The 20,431-nt window shown below is 47.6% G+C and overlaps 2 protein-coding genes across 8 annotated transcripts in view; one reads left to right on the top strand and one right to left on the bottom strand.

The window, feature by feature from the left end:
- Positions 1-10,017, bottom strand: part of LOC135920822 (uncharacterized) — a 45,843-nt gene extending 35,826 nt beyond the window's left edge. The window contains exon 1 of the mRNA XM_070538879.1: positions 8,948-10,017. Within this exon, the coding sequence (XP_070394980.1) occupies positions 8,948-10,017 (1,070 nt within the window). The remainder of the gene's footprint in view (positions 1-8,947) is intronic.
- Positions 1-20,431, top strand: part of LOC135897135 (uncharacterized) — a 771,735-nt gene that overhangs the window by 36,479 nt on the left and 714,825 nt on the right. The window lies entirely within an intron of this gene.

Raw genomic sequence — 20,431 nt, forward strand, 5'->3', positions numbered from 1 at the left:
CTGCGATTCTGCTGAAAAAAATCATACTGTTTTACCTCAAAGTGCGAAGTAATTATTCAAGCGATTTTTCTTGAAAAAAAAATTTCTAATGCCCTGAGGACGCTTTGAAGATTGCGCACACAAGTGAAACTATGCCAGGTAGAAAAATTTCTACAAAGTTATTGCTTTGACCTGTTACTGCGAATATTTTTTGAAATAGTCGCCAGACGGTGCTCTTTCATGACTATTGTCGTTTATTACTTTTTGCTTTAATTTACATAATTTTTAGCCGTAAGGAAAAGTCGACAATTGCCCCTTTTTTAACATTTTTTATAAAAGAAAGTAACGTTTCCACGAGGAATATATTCACAATAGGGGCTTGGTATGTGTGTATACTATATGATAAAAATATTCGTATAAGAAATAAAGCCTAAGCTTTTGCTTAATGTCATGGTAAATATGAAAAAAATTACGTTCTGACTCAATTTGTGGCTTCATTTTCGCAATGTAGCGTTCCAAGTAAAAATATGGCATAGTCGACATCGGATAGTATGTTTTGCTGTCTATCTATGTACAAAGATTCAAAAGATTAAATTTTGTTTTAAGCGAGAAAAAAATTTTTGAACTGCACAATCACAAGGTTGCGCGGAGCATCTCTTTGCTTCGCCTTCACTGCATAGCACGTCGGCCGGTGTTTCAGTCTCGCTCATTTTACGCGCTTCTTCTTTTTCTTTTTGAAGACGAGGTCTTTTTTGGCGACTTCAGGTTGATTTGTGGTTCGTGGGGACTGAGTTTCTGGCCATTGTCATCTTGTAAGATTGTATAGTTGCAGGCCTTCTAGTGCACGTAGGACAAGATATAGGCGTCTGAGTTAAGCTTGGAACGAAAAAGATTCAGAAAGTTAGTGTGCTACTATATACGGAGAAGTTATAGCGCGTAATTTTTAAAAAATACGGTGAAATAAATTAGATCAACATGCCACCAGTCACTAAAAACGCGCCAGAACAGGAACCAGAACTGTGGCTTTATTCAACGAACAGGCGATTTGTGGCGTTCTGCTAAACCTAAAACAACGAAAAAGGCCACTGGCCGGCTTGATTACGTTGTCATTTCTGACTGTACAGAGCACGACGCCGTTGCAGTGTCCGCGTTCCAGGCAGAAGTTGTGACAGTACTTAAGCAACAGTTGCCACATCTACGAAAAATACTCTACTTTTCTGACGCAGCTCCAGCACAGTACAAAAACAAAACGAACCTTGTGAACCTCTGCAATCACGAAGATGACTTCGGAATTGGTGCAGAATGGAATTTTTATGCTACAGCTCATGGCAAGAGTGCCTGTGACGGTCTTGGCGGCACCGTGAAACGGCTAGCAGCCCGAGCAAGTCTTCAGAGGCGAATTCGTGACCAAATCATGACCCCACACCAGCTGTTCACGTGGGCGAAGGAGAGTATCCAAGGGATAACTATTCTTTGGGTTTCGAAGGAAACTGTTCAAAAAAGAAAAATTGTGCTGTCCCCGCGGTTCAGCAAAGTGACTACTATAAAAGGCACACGGAAGTTTCATCACTTTAAGCCCTTCTCACCGACTTCAATTCTCGCTGGGGTTACATCCTATTCAACCACAGAAATAGTTCGAGTATCGGAGTGAACTGTGCTTACAGTGGAAGGCTACACGCGAACGGAGACAAGACGGGCAGGTATATAAGTTATATCAAGGTAAGTTTGAAATAATGCCGAGCGAAATAAAGCCGCCATGAGAACGTATATTCAATTTGTGATGTTTTATTTTGGGAATCGTAAATATTTGCAAACGAAGCGCTGGGTAAAAAAAGAAAAGAACACGACTCAACATCTAGCGGTGGTCATCGAAGAAAGTGTCCTCCATGGCACATTAGGGCACCATGTGGTTTGTTGTCTATAGTGTACTGCCTTTGGGATCAGCCAAAAATTTTAGACAGCAATCTCTCCGGGATTGGCCCATATCTTTCGTAGAGCCACACTACCGGTTCCGGTTTTAGCCGCATGCTGTGCGAACGGGCACATCTAAAGTTATTTCGTCATTAGGCATTGTAACTTCTCCGTATATAGTAGCACACTAACTTTCTGAATCTTTTTCGTTCCAAGCTTAACTCAGACGCCTATTTCTTGTCCTAGGTGCACTAGAAGGCCTGCAACTATATAATCTTACAAGATGACAATGGCCAGAAACTCAGTCCCCACGAACCGCAAATAGACCTGAAGTCGCCAAAAAAGACCTCGTCTTCAAAAAGAAAAAGAAGAAGCGCGTAAAATGAGCGAGACTGAAACACCGGCCGACGTGCTATGCAGTGAAGGCGAAGCAAAGAGATGCTCCGCGCAACCTTGTGATTGTGCAGTTCAAAAATTTTTTTCTCGCTTAAAACAAAATTTAATCTTTTGAATCTTTGTACATAGATAGATAGCAAAGCATACTATCCGATGTCGACTATGCCATATTTTTACTTGGAACGCTACATTGCGAAAATGAAGCCACAAATTGAGTCAGAACGTAATTTTTTTCATATTTACCATGACATTAAGCAAAAGCTTAGGCTTTATTTCTTATACGAATATTCTTATCATATAGTATGCACACATACCAAGCCCCTATTGTGAATATATTCCTCGTGGAAACGTTACTTTCTTTTATAAAAAATGTTAAAAAAGGGGCAATTGTCGACTTTTCGTTACGGCTAAAAATTATGTAAATTAAAGCAAAAAGTAATAAACGACAATAGTCACGAAAGAGCACCGTCTGGCGACTATTTCAAAAAATATTCGCAGTAACAGGTCAAAGCAATAACTTTGTAGAAATTTTTCTACATGGCATAGTTTCACTTGTGTGCGCAATCTTCAAAGCGTCCTCAGGGCATTAGAAATTTTTTTTTTCAAGAAAAATCGCTTGAATAATTACTTCGCACTTTGAGGTAAAACAGTATGATTTTTTTCAGCAGAATCGCAGATGGTCGATAAAACACCGAGTACACTTGAGATGGAATGACCCATATCAATGTTTTCGTTTGTATAATCGTACTCATCCTGATTTAACTGGGGCAGCAACGATACAATTTTTTTGGCAGCATCTGTATCCAATGGCATATGGTCTCGGAATAGTTTTTGGTAATGTTCAAAAAATGCTTTAGTTATTAGAGTAGGCTCGTTAACAATGATTCCACCATACTCTATCTCTAGTATTTGTTTAGACAGCGCGTGTCGGCGCTCATCACTAAGGGCCCTACTGCAAGGCTGTTCTTCCAGGAAACGCTGCTCTCGCGCCCGCACTAGTGCACCTCTGTATATTTCTGCGTTCAAAGTTTGTAACTGTGCCTTGACCTTATGAATATCCTCAATATATTGATCCGGATGTATGCATTCAAGCTCATGCAACTCACGCAAAAGTCTATACAATGCTTTGTAATTATTCTTTTTTTCAAAGGCTAATATTGATGATTCTTCGATAGCTATCATTTTAGCTTCCTGTTTGAATAATTCCCACAAAGCAAAGAGTGGCAAGTCTTTGCGGCAAGACACATGAGCTATAAGCTCAGTAATACGATTTAAGAAACGCTCGCGCGAAAGTAACTGGTTATTAAATTTCCACAGCTCCCAGCACATACGCCGACTTTGGTGCCGACGGCTGCCAAAAGATGCTGAGACTAGGCAATGGTCACTAAAGAATATAGGATGCACAGTGTAACCATGAATAAGAGGTAGCGCGCTAAGTGAAACGTAAATTCGGTCAAGCCTTGCATGCGAGGTACCCTGGAAGTGCGTATATCGACATCCCGCCTTTTCATTTTCCCCAATGTCCACAAGCTGATAATCACATATCAGGCGTTGCAACGCATCACTACTGGGATCATGTCTCAGCTTCAGTGACGTACGATCTTGCGCGTGTAGGGGTTGAAGGGACGGACGTCGGGATGGAAACCCAAAACTTGGGAGTATTTATTCTACATTATTTACAAGGAGGTGAGCGACAAGTACCAGTCGTACAGACATTACGGGCCGGCAGCAACTCGGACGCTGCGGCCCGCGGCAAGAAGTTCGAGAGAGGTGAATCAGGGAATCAGGGTCTGTCCCAGAATGCTCAGGTCTCTCTGGAAGGCTTCTTATAAACCCTTCGAGCACTGTAAGTCACGTCATGTTTGACCAATGGGAGAGTCCGCTCCGATGACGCCACTTTCAGCCAATGGTAGGCGCCCGTGTCGCGGTGTCACACCTGGCGGCTCTCTGCGGTCTTGCCTCGCAGACTGGCAATGCACTTCTAACGAGGAGAAGGGGAGGGCTGCTCATGCTCCATTGTCCGAGGCCCACCTGCTAATCCCGGCGGCGCACGAACTTGTTGGCACGTGAACTTGTTGCCTTAAACTTGTTTGCTCGGCCGCTCCTCTGGAATGTGCTTTCCTGCTTCGGCATTCCTCAATTAGCTGTACTGCGACTCGAAGTGGTTTGGGGAACTCGAAGTAATCGCAGGAAACAGCTCCATATCTAACAGCTTGTCCTCGCCCCGGTTGTTCTGAATGGCCGGTGAACTCAATTCGCTGGCCATGAGGAACGCTGAAAGAAGCTGCAGGGTACTGGGGTCGAGCCTCGTTTGACAACCCTCGGGATCCTGGGCCCTGGAGAACATACGTCAAACAAACCAAACAACACAGCGCTGCACCACGCGTAAGCGCAGGCTCTTCACCCCTGACTCGCCAGGCTATTACTGAGTCAAAATCAACCCTGATCTTTTATTTCCCCAATTTTGACAAAGCAGTTCCAACCACCCTTCCAAACAGCTATCCATTTCTCCTCGATTGCCGACAAGACCAGACTACTATTGTTGTTGCAAAACAAAAGGGTCGTTGACGATGCAAACAACAAATGAAAACAGCCGAACATACTGAAGTGGCCTGACTACACGAACAGCATGTTTCCACTCTATCGCAGTGGCGTACTTATCGCACGTAATGGTGCCACTGAACAATCTGGTCAACCTCACAAGTACGTAATCACAAGCGCACTAACCTTGTGGTCACTAAACAAAACGCGTACTTGCGTTGTAGGCAAACTTTTTATTTACGCTTACTCACGTTTCTTCCCTGAAAGTCCTACAGGACACGTGACATAAACGAACAATTAATCTTGCGGGACTTACACACTCCGCAGAACCCTTAAAATAATGCGTCTTTTAATAACTCGTTCCACGCGTACTTATCAGAGAAGTCAGAATACGGCTGCCCTCCACACACACCAGCAACACAGTCATAAATCTGCTTCCTTCCGTCCACACAGGACATGCGCTAATGGAACTAAGAACGCTTCTTAGTGCAAATCATGCACTCACTGAAAATCTACGCGCTTAACCTTAAAATTCAAAAACGCTTAAAAAGAAAGAAGGTTAAATAACACACACGCGCGTTACGATAGGCCTCTCAACGATAACCTTGACCCTCAGGTTACTCACACATACACAAAAAGCCTATCTACTTATTAATGAGCATCTCGCGAGACTACATGTTTACTTAAAACGCATCTTTCAAATCTCGAGCTTCTCAAACGAAAACACAAACAAAGCTCATACCTTTACATATTGAAAGAAAACCTAGTCTCATATCGCGAAATTTTCCGATGCTCAAAAATATAAACAACACACTTCATTTCTACGGAAGGGCTCTTGGCCTCCCATTTCAAACGTTTTTGACTGACTCATACTTTGAGCCGTACTCGGGGTGGGCGTGGTCTGAAAGCTACTCTGGCTGCCGAGAGACAACAAAAGGGCTGATTCACTATCAGCTCCCCCAAGACGTTACGGTCTCCTGCCAATTTGCGTACTCCCGCCCCGCTTTCAACAGGACCTCGACTGACCGCGTCGCTACTCCCCACCTGGTCTCGTCCTGCCACCATGCGTTTCTTCGAACTGCACGCTGAGCTGTGAAAAGAACTACGGAACGACGAGGAGTTTAACTGCCTCGTGCCCTTTGTCCGCGTCCGCGCAGAACATTCTTCGCGGTCCCCCTTTGACCGGTGGCTTGAACGTTTTCGATGCGTCAACATCGTCCGAGACGACCGCATCTTTTTCCTCGCGCCCTGCCTATTTGGGTTTCTCGCCATCTTTGGCGGCGTTACATTAGTTACCGTCTTCCGGTCTTTACTGCGCTTCTTTTTACGGCGCTTTCTCTTGGCACTCACTTTCATGTCGCCTTCTCGTGCCTCGTGCTGGCCGGTACACATCTCGTCGGCCCGGATCGGTCTCTTACCCGCACAGTCTGAGTGATTCTCACTTAAATCAACACTCTCTCTGCCTCGACTGGCGGACAGCTCAACCGACTCTGGCACAATGCAGCAGGCTTTACTCGAGTTAGACAACTCGCACTCTTGCGAACTGCCCTCTACTACATTGCCCAGCGCACGCTGTGCATCGGCACACAGCCCGTCGGTATCGATCGCTGTCTCACGCGCACAGTCCGAATGATTATTAACTGAACCATCCCTCTCTAGGCTATCTAGACTGGCGGAGAGCCGCACCGATCCCTGAACAATGCAGTTCTCTCGTGGACTACGGAGCTCGCCATCCCGAGAACTACTCTCAACTGCATCGTCCAGTTCGCACTTCACTTCTGCACGCAGATCTGACTTGACATGGGTGCTCGCGTCTGTCGCGTCAACAGTACCCTTTTTTCCGCTAGCAACCTCGCTAACATTACCAGCGACGCACACGCTCGGTAACTGTGCCAATTTGTTCGCAGCTGGCCTAGCTGTCTCTACAGTCATCTGTTGGCACAGCACCTCGTCGCTCTCCTTGCGGCCTTTAACGGCCTCTGTTGCCACTAAGGCATCGTTAGCAGCTAGCCTTTTCCTTTCACTTAAGAATCTGCAGCCAATCTCACAGGCACTACTCTTTTCGTCGGCTTCTGGCGAAAGTCCGCTAGATGCTTCCTCATTCTTTCGCTCTGTACTACCTACAGAATTCTCAGACAGCCGTTGTCTCTGTGCCAATAACTGATCACAATGCTGTATCTCTTTGATCAGTGCTGCCTTCTCTCTCTCATACTTTTGCTCACGCTCAAGCTTACGTTCCTTCTCACGTTCGTGACGCTGACAACTAAGAGCAAGTTCTTGAAGCTCCTGCTTCCGTTCATTCTCGCGTTCTTCACGCTTATGCTTACTCCTAAGTTCACGACGCTCTCGCTCCCGTGGCTCCTGTATCACCTCCCAAGCAAGCTCAATGCTTTTGTCATCATTGCCACTATCGTTAATCGCCTTTATGATAGCTGGCGTTTCCATCCGTTCGTCCGCCTCAACTCCCAAATCGTCGCACACCAACAACAAGTCTAACCTCGTCAACCTTCTAAGATCCATGGCAGCTGCGCCGACAGGTGGTTAAAACTGTTTTCCTTAATTAATTTGTGCAAACACACAATGCAACAAATTCCCGATTCCCAGAACTATCAAAATTGAACACACAACCTTTGAGTCTGGCGAATCATAAGGAAAAAAACCACGCGCTCACTTACGTTTACAGCACCCTGCCATCCGGTTCATTCGTCCGCTGTTGCCGGTTCCTCCGGACTCCCTGGGTCGAAGGCTCGCTCCTTCTTCGCTACTCCCAGTTTCTTCGGACCGCTTTCGACGAAGGCTCTCTCTTCTTCGCTCTTCCCGGTTCCTTACGATCTCTCTCGACGAAGGTTGATTCGTAGCGCTGCCACCAGCTGATGCATTCGGAGGCGATCCCACCGCTGCCACCAGATGTAGGGGTTGAAGGGACGGACGTCGGGATGGAAACCCAAAACTTGGGAGTATTTATTCTACATTATTTACAAGGAGGTGAGCGACAAGTACCAGTCGTACAGACATTACGGGCCGGCAGCAACTCGGACGCTGCGGCCCGCGGCAAGAAGTTCGAGAGAGGTGAATCAGGGTATCAGGGTCTGTCCCAGAATGCTCAGGTCTCTCTGGAAGGCTTCTTATAAACCCTTCGAGCACTGTAAGTCACGTCATGTTTGACCAATGGGAGAGTCCGCTCCGATGACGCCACTTTCAGCCAATGGTAGGCGCCCGTGTCGCGGTGTCACACCTGGCGGCTCTCTGCGGTCTTGCCTCGCAGACTGGCAATGCACTTCTAACGAGGAGAAGGGGAGGGCTGCTCATGCTCCATTGTCCGAGGCCCACCTGCTAATCCCGGCGGCGCACGAACTTGTTGGCACGTGAACTTGTTGCCTTAAACTTGTTTGCTCGGCCGCTCCTCTGGAATGTGCTTTCCTGCTTCGGCATTCCTCAATTAGCTGTACTGCGACTCGAAGTGATTTGGGGAACTCGAAGTAATCGCAGGAAACAGCTCCATATCTAACACGCGTTACATACACAATTAAAGTCTCCAAAGAGGACCAATGCACGATCAGTACAGAAATGATTTTCTAGAGATAAGAAGAAACACTCGCGTTCACGTAACTTGTTCGGGGCATAAACACACACAAATCTAAAGCTCGTGCCACTGATATCAATATCGCAGCAGATTAGGCGCCCTTCCCTATCTGTAAACAAATGTAGGAAATCACACTGTAAATTTTTGCTAACAAATAACATACAGCCTGTGGAAACGCCTACTGCATGGCTGACACAAACATTATAGTCAGATATGAATGGAGATAGAGCTGCTTCTGTGTTTTCGTCGGATTCAATCTTTGTTTCTTGGATAGCAGCAATATCTAATTTTCTATTGCGTAACAAATGAAGAAGCTGTACTTGCCGTCGCTTACTTCGTAAGCCACGGACATTTAAAGTGCCAAAATGGAAGGGAAGAGCGCCCGCCATGATTACCTATGTAGGTGCAGCGTCTAAACGCTGCTCCAGAGGTGCACCACTCCCTTCTCGATGAGGTGATGCACTATGAACTTTTTGGTGCACGTTAACACAAGGGACATCAGCAGGTGTAGGTGTTCCCCGGAGCGGTTTTGTCAACTTTGACACCTTGGGAACGCGAGCTTCCTCTGCCGAGGGCGATGGGTTGTCAGATGGCGCTGGACGCTTCTTGGCGGCCTCGCACATCGATCCAGATTCCACAGGCAGTGGGCGATCTTGAACTGGTGGAGATTCTGCCCAAGACACAGTTGGTTCGTCGTCAGGTGCCTTAGGCTCCTCCTCGCTCGCAGGCGTCTGGCTGAGGCTAATGTCAGCCGATGACGGTTTAATCTGTTCTTGTCGATGAGTCTCAGGGAGTGTTTCTCCAGTTGCATCCACAACTTCGCTCACGTCCATGAGATGATCGCTGATGGTATCAGCCTCAGCCGGTCTATTCCCACGAAGCTTGTCAGCGTAAGTTCCGACGCATGCACCTGCAGGGTGACCGTAGCGGTGACAGTTACTGCAGCGTGGTGTGCGACACTGTCGCCGGATATGCCCAACTCTGTTGCACCGGAGGCAAAGTGGTGGTCGGCCAGGTACCAAGATAAGGCACTGGTGGCCATATATGCTCAACAGATGTGGCAGATTACCGGCAGAAACGCCATCTTTCAATGTGAACGCCACGTCTCGGTTAGTCATTTGCCAGCCCTCCATGCCGTCACACCGCCACATTTCTCTCGTGATGGACTGCACTGTGCCATATGGCTCTAGCGCTTCAACAATCCGTCTCTGTTCGAGGTGTGGGGGAAGCCAAAGAAGCTTCATCTTGACATTCTTGCATTCCGGGTCAATGACAAGGCACTTGAGGCCTTTCACCAACAACTCGCCTTTGTCGACAAGTTTCTGTTTCACGATGCTATTAACACATGTTACCAACCACAAATGGCTCATCTGGTATTGTCCAGCGCCGAGGATATCAGTTGCACTTAGCACTGAAAGGAGAGCATCGCGAAAGTCCGGGGCTCGATACGGCCGGCCTGCGAGGTCAGCATGCAGGAAAACTGAATTGAGGACGGTGTTGCCAGTCGGTAGACGAGGAAGAACGACTTTATAATTACCGGAATCGGTAGACGACGGTGGGTGTGATCCTCGGCCAAGGGCCGATGCGCTGTTTCCAGCGGAGCTCATCGCAAACGTGGCCGTTCAAACAAGCCTCTTGTTCGAACGGCCACGTTTGCGATGATTGCTTGAAGAGGGCAGGAAATTGAGACAGGTTAAGCAATGGATCGCAGGTGCGGCAATGTAAAAGCGACTCGGCATTTTCTGTATGCTGTGCGGGGAGAGTGTAACGTTGAGTGTACTTGCAACCATAAGCGAGTGCGAAAAGAAATATGCCCGAGTATTCTTAGGGTGCTTTAAACTGAGGCACTACACGATGTAAACGTGTAGCGAGCTCAAACGGGGCACTAAGACGACAGAGACGGACAATTGCTCTGTCGCTTAGTGTGTCCCGTTTGAGCTACACATCGCTTCAGTAAAGTTCGTAATCTCCTCGGAACGGAAGGAACTTAGGTACTATTGACCAGCAAAATCTGGCAGTCTATTAATGACTTGCGCGTTTAATGTGTATCGCTCACTTATGGGGTGGGCACGAAGGGCATGGCTCTTCACATTCCAACTTTAAATTTCACGCAATTTTCTCACGAAGAGGCAAAGTGCTGCTTTGCATGTAGTTCAATGGACAGTGCACGAACTTCGAACTATTCACGATTTATAGACAACACAGTTTTTGCCGCATCACTGCACGACACGGACGAAAACAGCGGAGCGCATGGGGAGTAACTGTTGCCGTTCGTCCTCCCGTTGCTCTCTTTCCGACCGGGGACTAAACACTTACTCTCCAAAATTTGCACACGGCACGCACATTCATGCAGTTACTCTCTTAAGGGACGAAAGCGCCCTTTTTGGGACGAACTGCGCAGTTACTCCCGTTTTCCCCGGAATTCTTCTTAGAGTGTATTGTGATAATGTGCGTGCCCTTACTCCGTCATATACTGTGTCGTTGTTCTTGAGCATGCGCTAGAATTTGAGCACGTCTCTCAATTTAGAATCCACTACGACGTTATTTTGAAGCAGTTTAGTTAATACATGAACCTGGACCATATCGCTTCCCGTGACGCTTGATGAAATCGTCCCTTTATGTCACTGATGTTGGGCAAAGTACGCCACAAACTTTACGAAATTATGCGTTACATTCTATGGCATCGAGCCAAAAAAATATTTACAGAGTCTTAGTAACTCAATTCAATATTGCCACTCCCGTAATAACTGAATTGTGAATTTCTATAACAACTTCTGTAAGAGTAAGTCAGAGGCGCGCGCAGTACAACGCGTATATGATCGTGCAGCTCAAACTCGAGATTCTACATTGTTGTTTATAGTTTGCTTGGACATGTTTTCATGGACCTTACAGATAAATGTCTACAAACACTCTGCACACTGGTAATAATTGTTGTAAAGGATGGATGTGTCGTGTAATGCCTAGCCCCTCGTCGTTTCGTAATATTTGCCTCATGCCCACCTTCAGCGGCTTAGCACAGGGAGCCACATAGCAGGGCTCACTAACATTTCTCGCAGTTCTACGCGTATGCTTTCGAAAAATTGTGCGTGCATTGGGTGAATGTTAAATGACTGCAGGCGGGGAAAATTAATCTGCAGCGCTTCACTACTGCGTTCCTCATAATCAAATCGTGGTTTTGATATATAAAACACCAGAATTTACTTTAACTGTAGTGCACGTTAGAGGTGCCAGTCCACCACTGCATGATCATTGGATGCATCAGCTACTATTACGTAGCGACAGTGTTGCAGCCACAACTCCGGTCGTGGAAAGAAATACTGCCTGATTTCTTACCGCTCTGAGAACAGTTCAAGGTGGTGCGCATTAATTAACAAAGGGACGAGATATAGTTACTTGTCATACCTTGTTGAGGCTCAAGAGCGGTTCCGGGCACGGAATCCAGATCCCAACAAACGCTATTTGGATAGTGTAGTGAGCGAAATAAAACTCCATTGAACCTGATGTGAGTAGTAGCACCGTGAATGGGGAAGCAGGCTAAGACTTTTCTTTTTATTTTGATAGCAAAAAAAAAGGCATGAAACTTATTACGCTGTCATTCTCCTTGCAATTTCGGTGTTTTCTATAGAGTTCAGGGACTTCTCTGCAGTGCGTGGTAGAGCTCACTGCGAGTGCATTCTCACTGCCACTTTGTTGTTGTTTATTTCTTTATCCTTCCAGGGCAATGCACCTCTGGCTCGGTGAATTACGACGCAACTTGTATTACAGCTCTATTGCAGGCACTGCAGCTGTGCCAATTCATCTTCATTACGCCAAATGTGGCCGACCTTGAGGGGGCGACAGGAGGGTGCTATTCCACTTAGTATAAGCGACTATGTGATCGCGCGCCAAAGTTGTACCGGCGTAGTACGTTTTTTCGTCTTCCTTTCTTTATTCTTTTTTTTTCGTGCCTGTGTTACCGCTTTTGCGTGCGCTTTGTTTTCGAGCACTGACAAGCAGCAGGTGTCCCATTTCCGGCGAAGCCTTACTACGCAATGGCAAACACTCCGACGAGGCCACATAACAATAAAATTCCTCACTCTGTATTCACGCTTGGCAGTGCGGCGTGCGTGGAACAGAAGCAAGCTAGCCGAAGCCGATCGATCCTCTAATAACCGTTCAACGGACGCTGTGTCGCGTGGTCTTCTGGTCATCCATCTAAAGGACGCCGCGCTTTCAGAATGAAAAAAAAAAAAAAAGCAGCGCGTTGACACAAAGCGACGGTAAAATTGGGATAATACGCGAGAAAATGTTCGCACAGTTGGGCGGGAAATGACAGCTGACGCAGACGTGTACGCATCACTCTTTGTCGGACTTGCCGTGTACAGCAGAAGCCGCCGGTATAGTTGCCGTCGCTCCATCTTACTGAAGGCAGTGTGTCGACTTATTTGCTTTCTCTCTTTGATGTCAAACCACGAATTTGTTTAGGAGTTTCGCGAGTGGAGCCGGTTTCGGCGGGTGACCGAAACGCGAGCGGGTGTAGCTGTGCCGTATTTCGGTGCAGTGGTCTTCGTGTCGTCCGTTTCTTCCAGCTTTCAGCGCGTGAGTCTTTCGGTTTCGGTGCCCTAGCTGCCTTTTGTAGAGAGTCGGTGTCTTTGCGTCAACAGAAACGGTCTTTAACTTTCAAAATTCCGACTAACTGATCCCTGATTTCGGTGAGTGGGCACGTCAGTTAGGCTATATCGTTTTTCTTTAACTATTATTAATTTAATTTGTCGCTTTAATTCAAGCCCTCACGGGGAAACAGTAGGGGCAGTGTATCGAGACATAAATAGTGTTGTTTCATGATGTTCTTCGCTTCGTCTCTTATTGCGCTTTACAGAGCCAGAGCACTCGATCATTCTATTTTGCCTCTTTCTCTCTTCTCCCGTTGTTCTTATAGTTCACCCTTGATGTTAATTTGCAAGGAGCAGAAATATAGTTGATAGCTCACCTCCAGTAACACAGGAATGACTCTGTGGGGGCGTTGTGGGAATCACACTTAGGATAAATTAAAGCGACCTTTATTTGGTCAATGACACAGGGAAGGCGTTGACGATATGTTTATTTCATGTTATCTGCTGAACAGAAGAGCTTAGGTGGAACAACAACAACAACGACAACAACGACGACGACGACGACGAACTTTTCAGCGAAATATCTCATGTGCGTTTAATACCAAGGTTTGCTTGGTTGCTTGGTCCGATTTTATTTCAACTAAACGGGATACTTAAATATGCGAACGACTACTTCGTAGTAATGGAAAAAGTGGTAACGCTGAGAAAGATAGAAATTGCAACAACACACGTATACAGCGCACTATGCTTTTGGCGTTACAGTTGATCGTTTCGACTGACTGAGCCTGACTGACTGAATAAATTTTATTCATAATGCGATGCCTCTGAGGCCTATACGCTTGAGTGCGGGGAGATATGAAAGATAGAGAGAAGAGGGGCAGGGGTGAATCCCATCGCCGCCGCCGAAGACGAGACACTCTTAAGAACGTCAACGCCGCTGGCGGCGACGAAGGGTCCCTCCCCGCCCCTCAAGACCTGTAGATCCAGCCGACAACGCTGGTCTCCAGGGCGAAGTCCCACAGGGATCGTATAGGCCAGCTCTGGTCAACGCCGCGGGTGGATAGAGCCACCCCTCCAGACTTTTTGCAATGCTAGCATGGCGTTTACGAGCGTCTCTTGGAGACACGTGAAATCCCGGAGAATGGGGCTATGTCGAGCACTTGATCTTGTGTGGCTGCGATTGCGTTGCGTCAGTGTGTGCTTGAAGTGATGCGCGATTCGCCACAGGCACGTATAACAGGCCACTTCTCGAGCACGTCTTCAGTGAGCTCAAACCCCCCTACGGGCTTCGCGAGTGAACACTTGTGCCCCTCTCGGGAGGCCTTTCGATGACGGTTGCTCGTCATATGGGATTGCCTCCCGTAACCTCTTACGCCGGGCTGCAGGTGCATCAGCCCGCTCACGATCTTGATCTCTCGACAAAGGAGGAACAGGTATACGGGTCGGGCTGTACCGGAAGAGCGGCAATGCATAAACTCCCTCGCTAGCGTATGGGCAGCCAGAGCATGGACAACATAAGTGATCATATTGTTACCAAGTTTCAGGAACCAGCTTAACACCCGTGCTCTGCACTCACAGACCGCGATAATAGGTACCAGAACTGCTGGGTTGTTTAAGCCATAGTTCGGACAAGTAGAAAGAGGACAAGTGGTTCCTGAAACTTGGAGAATGCCCTGATGAGGTGATGCTGGTGACCGGATAGTTGCCCCCGTCTGCAGGACACGGGAGAAGAATAATCAAGACCTTGTGATCAGAGAGCCGAAAACAGGTTAGGCATTTCAAAGAATGTCTAAAGGTGGCCTGTTCGTCTGCTTCCGATGGTCTTTTCGATGTGAAGACTTTTCGGGAATGGTGCAGGCAGGCAAATATTGTGACTGCGGCTATATGGAACGATGTTCGTCGAAAATTACCGAAGAAGAAGCAAAGGGAAGTGAAGTACTAGGGGGCGCAACGGGGGAAGAACGGCATCAAGAGGTACTCGAGTTGGGGCCAAAATTCTGCGTGGAGCCAAGGATCGGCATCGTCGACCGGTTAGCACTTAGGAGAGAAAAAAAATGCGCTCGTCCTTGTGTTGTTCCTCTTCTTTGTCCCTGTTTGTATGCGCAAAAAAGTTTTAAAATAATGAATCTGTTCCAACTAGGCCGACTCGCAGTTATACTTCTGGTTAACCTCTTTGCCTTTGTATTCTCTCTCTCTCTCAACATAATGACAATCTATGTCCAGCGCCTTGAGGAAACGAGATGAACGTCCACTGAGTGAACGGACAACAGGGGAATCCCACCCCACGGATCATTGGCTCAGAAGACAATGAAGGAACTTTTGTACTTTTTGAGAAAGACTGGTTTGTGCGAGCACCTTTTAACAGTGCTGTGGACCAGTGACTGTGCCTCAGGTATAAACTTCCAAGCTGAAAGAACCGGGGCTTGAATCCAATGGCACTCTACACCCTTATCCATAGTAAGACCATGCGCTTTCAATGACCATGCAGTCTATGAAACTGATGATTTTGTATGACTTTTTTGCGCATACAATTACCGAACCTATTTATATGCTACAATGTCTATATCGATATTATACAATAAGAATGAATGTTTGCCGATTCTCAATGCATCGAAGGAATAAATTTTTCGTAAAATTTTAGCTCCCTCTTTGATATCGGGATACGTTATTCTACCAGAGCGTTCTACGTGATATTCACTGATGCAAGAGTGCCTCCTCCAAGCACACGTGTGCACTACTATTTGCGCACCTATGGGTAAGCTTCATACTAAAAAGCTACGCGGCTGTTTGTGGCAGTGTGCTCCGTTGTGCTGGTAGAGGTCAAGCCTTTTAGCCGAATGTTGGTCTAACAGAAGCCAAACTCAACTGGCGCACCGATGAGGGTAGTATCTAGCCTAAAACAAGTTTCCACCTTGTCGCATGCAGAGTGAAACTTTAGAGCTCAAGTCCTGTTTCAGACGATTCGAAGCCATCGCTCTCAACCGAGTACGTTAGTCAGCTTGTCATAGTCGTGTCTGGTCAAAATCACACAGTGATGGGCAAGTTCCGCAGTCGTTTCCTTTGCACGCCGGTCATGTCACGCGGAACATGTCTTCGCGAATAGAATTAATATAGCTGATGCCACGCGACCCCGCCGCAGCGAGACTTCAGAGCTGCTCCGGCCCAGAATTCACGTGCAATGAATGTCGGATTCAAGAATTGGCTGCCGCAATGCACAACGGTTTAAAATTGCTTTACACTCGCGCAGTCCTCTTGGGCGTGTGAGTTTCGTGGTGTCGCAGTTGACAGTCGGGGGGGCTTCTCGTGGCTATTTATTTCGCAGCAGATCTCGCAGAAGAAACGTTCCCAATGGCTCGCTTTCCCCCAGCAAAGTTTCGTGCTTGGCTGCTAGCGAAAAAATAACCGGCCGAAGGACACGACATCATCACTCGCGCGGTAGCCAGCGACCTGTGCTCCCTGACCTGCCTCCTATTTCACGGCGCACAGTTTCGCGAATCTAATTGTGCAAAGCAGCGCTTAGGCGCGTTCACTGTGTGGCCCTTGTCCGACGCTTAAGTGAGGAGTGCGCGTATACACGGGGGGGCCAGTTGATCGAGGCACTAGAACAAAGAAATCTCGAAGTCACGCAATTCGACGACGTGTGCGCTTCGCCTGCAGCGCATGTGTGCCCGGCTGCGCACAGAAACGAAGCCGCACGGCAAGGAGCGAGAGGCCTCAAGGCGCTCACGCCTAATGTGTTCGCCACGCGCTTCGTACATGCCTAGGCGTCGTGTCTTTCCGGCTTCCGCCAGCCGACGGGCATAACTCGATGGGCCCAAATTGCCGCGCTCTTTCGCCTCGGCCTCTTGGGGTGGGGGGGATAGTCTCCGCTGCTGCGAAGCGCGCGGGGGAAGAGAAATAATAATCGGCACGTCTGTTGTTTGTACACGCGGCTAAGTTTGATCGCGGACCACGCACACACCGCGGCCCTAACTACCAGGATGCTCACCAGGAAGTTCAAGAGGCAGCTTTATTTTTCTCTTTCGTCGTAATTATTTTATTTCTTTCGTTTTTTTTCTTTAAGCATGTGTACCCGCCCGGCCAGGTCGCTTTAACGGGCGGCATGACGAATGCGCGCCGCATCTGTCTGGGCGCTTGAACCGAAACTTAAACTCGGCGCAGGCCTAAATGCCGGCATTAGTGCGGCCTCGGCACCTATATTCCATGCCGAGTCGGCTCGTTATTGAAGTAGCCGAGCTGAGTAGCAATTCGAGCCGCACACAGCGAGTCCGGCAACTTATCAAAAGCCCTCAGCTTCGAGCTGCAATAGTGGTTCCGCACTCGGATGGCACGGATATAGCGTGAGCAGTTGTTGTCTTCGCGAATCGCAGAAATGTCGTCCTCCAAGCCCTATGGTGCCTCATTAGGAAGAATAAGAACTCGTAAGAGCTGTTTTTATCATTCGCTAACTGGCTACGCTGATATGATCGCTATATATACGGCGGTTGTCGCCCGAATCCTTTTCTTAAGACCTGCTGTAACTCACGAGCTTTTTAATGAATACATAAAATTTCAGCATTGTGGAATCATAGGAGTAATTTTTTTTTCTTTTTTTGCATCGCTTCCCTTCTTCATTTTCCTTTCCATCTTCCTGTCTCCCCTTAACCCTTTCACATAGGGCCGGAAACTGGATGTCTGTCTTCTGGTTAACCCCCCATGCCTTTTTTATGTTATTTCTCTCTCTGTCTTAAATAGTTCTGAAGAACGCTACTGTACAGTCGCAATAATTGCTCGCATCGACATGATTCGCGCTCTCGCTCTCAATCTTCGTGCTCTCTCGTACTCGAGGACGGTGAAAAAAAACAAAAGAAAGAAACCGCTGCTCCCGCGCTGTGGCGAAGTGTACACAAACGCCACACTTCGCCGTTGTCACCAAACTCCGGCTCGCCGTATACTGCAGGTATGTAGAGCGCCGTTCGGCGCTGCCTCAAAAGTTTGACGCTTATACGAGCCCGATGGCCTCGGCAATAGAGAAAAAACGGCCCGCACGGAGACAGCGCGTATAAGGCGGGCGCAGAAGGCCACGACGAGATCGGCGCCGGGCGACGTCGTCTTACCAGGAGGGCGTGCGTGCGTGCGTGCGTGTATCCCAGGCCGTTTGTTTATAGAAAGCCGCGCTCGGCGGCGTGTTCCACCTTCGCCGCGGCTTGCCATCGCCGGGGTCCTTGGTGGTATACGCGAGCGCGCGGCGGTGGCGGCGCGCCGACCTACATTGCGAGCTTGCGAAGGCGTGGGAGACCAGCGCGCGGACGCCTTCGGCTTAGCGCGCGGTGTGCGTGCGTGTGTTGTGCCACTTGTGCGCCGCGTTCATTAAAACCGTGCAGCGCCGCAGACGTTGCATTTGTAAAAAAAAACAAAAAAAAATAGATCGGTACAGTCTGTAGACTGTCCCTAGTCGTCCTATGTGGACTGAGGTGTTGGTTGCCTTACATGTTTTTTAGCGATCGACATGTACAAAGATGGACATCATGCAAGCTCATAAGATCATAAATCTATAAACCGTCTACGCAATTCTAAATCACCTTGCATATCTGGTCTGTAGTATACTTTCATAGACATCCTATATGGATGGCTTTGCCATCCTAAGTACGTTTACACACACACGCACACGCACGCACGCACGCACACACACACACACACACACACACACACACACACACACACACACACACACACACACATATATATATATATATATATATATATATATATATATATATATATATATATATATATATATATATATATTTAATCTGCTATGAGCATCTCGCTGGCTATAATCTTACTGATGCATAGCCTATATGCTGTTATAGCCTTAGTGTAGATATACTACCTATGCATGATATAGACACGTCAGTAAAGCAGTAATATAACATTTGGCAGGTCATCGGGTCATCAAACTAGTTTGCAAAGACCAGTACAGACATATCTACGAGCACATTATTAGAGTACGAAGAGTCTATTGGAATTATCTATCGGAAACCTGCATAAATAAATTCCTATATGAACTTAAGTGTACGCCTACAACACATTAATGCCTACGGACATTCGTATATTAAGTAAGCAAGTTGCCGCAAACGCAAAGCCATTAAGAGAACCAAAAGTTGTCGCAGGTCAGCGCAACGTCTCTCAATTTAATTTCTGAAGTCTGCTGGCCTCCGTGACCATTTATAGACGCGATGTGCATCCGCAAGTATCAGCGCCGCATATCGTTATCATTCCTCATCCTCCCATTATTCCCCTTCTTGCGCATTGAAGGAAAACGCACGTTTCCATTTCCTTTATATTTTTCCTTCTCTCTCGTTCAGTCAATGAATAGATGTTATGCAATGCAATATATAGAATGTCTGCAGAAAAACAGCCAGTGTAGTTTAGACATTAGACGTCTTGTCGACGCACTGTTATAACTATTATGCTAATAACCGATTTGGAAGCCCGTGAATCGCAATTAACTCGCGGGGTGTAACCTGAGTAACGTTTTTCATCTAAACACCGCGTGCATAACTTCTATGACTAAACTATAGAGAGCCCATAAGAACCGCAAATCAGCCTCCTCGAACTCGATAGACAACTTGTACACTACGCAAGCTCATTTTTTATTAGGGTGACGACCGGCCAAAGCACGCCGGCCAAGCACGCCGGCCAACCTCTGTGCACTGCTTTGTGGTGGTATACCATAGGGCGCAGGGAACCTGCCGCTTTGCACTTCGCCCGCACGCTGGCACACAAGGCACGGCACCCCGCTGTGCGTGAGGCGCCACGGCAGAGAGAGAGAGGGGGAGATGGGGGCGCGCGGCGCGGTCCGGCATCCCGTCATCACTCTTGCGAGATTGTGCGTGCGTGCGTTCGAGCCGTTGTCTCGAGAAAAGGATCGTACAGGGCGCGTGCTAATGCGGAGACACATAGCCGGCGCCGCGCGCTGGCTCGGCCAGTCGTTCGATTCGCACGTTGGCAGGTGTCCAGGAAGTGAGCGTTTCGTTCGGCGGGCACGGTTGTTTTTTTCCACCCGCTGTATAGGGCAGCGGTGCAACGAGCCAAGTGGCTTCGCTACCGACCGCTGTAATTTTTTTTTCCTTGTTTCATTGGCTGTAAAAAATTAGTGCACGAGAAAGGTCGAGGCCACACCCTTGGTCGAGACTAATGGATACTTGGTGCTGTAGCTCCGGTATTTCTGGTATAGTTTGTATTGTTCAAGGTATCTGGCACTCAAGTTCGATTCGATCTCAGTCTATCGTAACCGCAACGGCCTATCGAGTGAAATGTACGGGTATGACTCAGTGGGATTCTACACTATATAAAATGTTCCACCATATTGGCCTGATAGTCCGTCGTAAAGTAGCAGTGCGGTGGCTTCACGGTGAATCACGGTAACGCTCAGGTTAAACCTGTC

This window comes from Dermacentor albipictus, chromosome 5, assembly GCF_038994185.2.
Source record: "Dermacentor albipictus isolate Rhodes 1998 colony chromosome 5, USDA_Dalb.pri_finalv2, whole genome shotgun sequence".
In the NCBI taxonomy this organism is placed as follows: Eukaryota; Metazoa; Arthropoda; class Arachnida; order Ixodida; family Ixodidae; genus Dermacentor; species Dermacentor albipictus.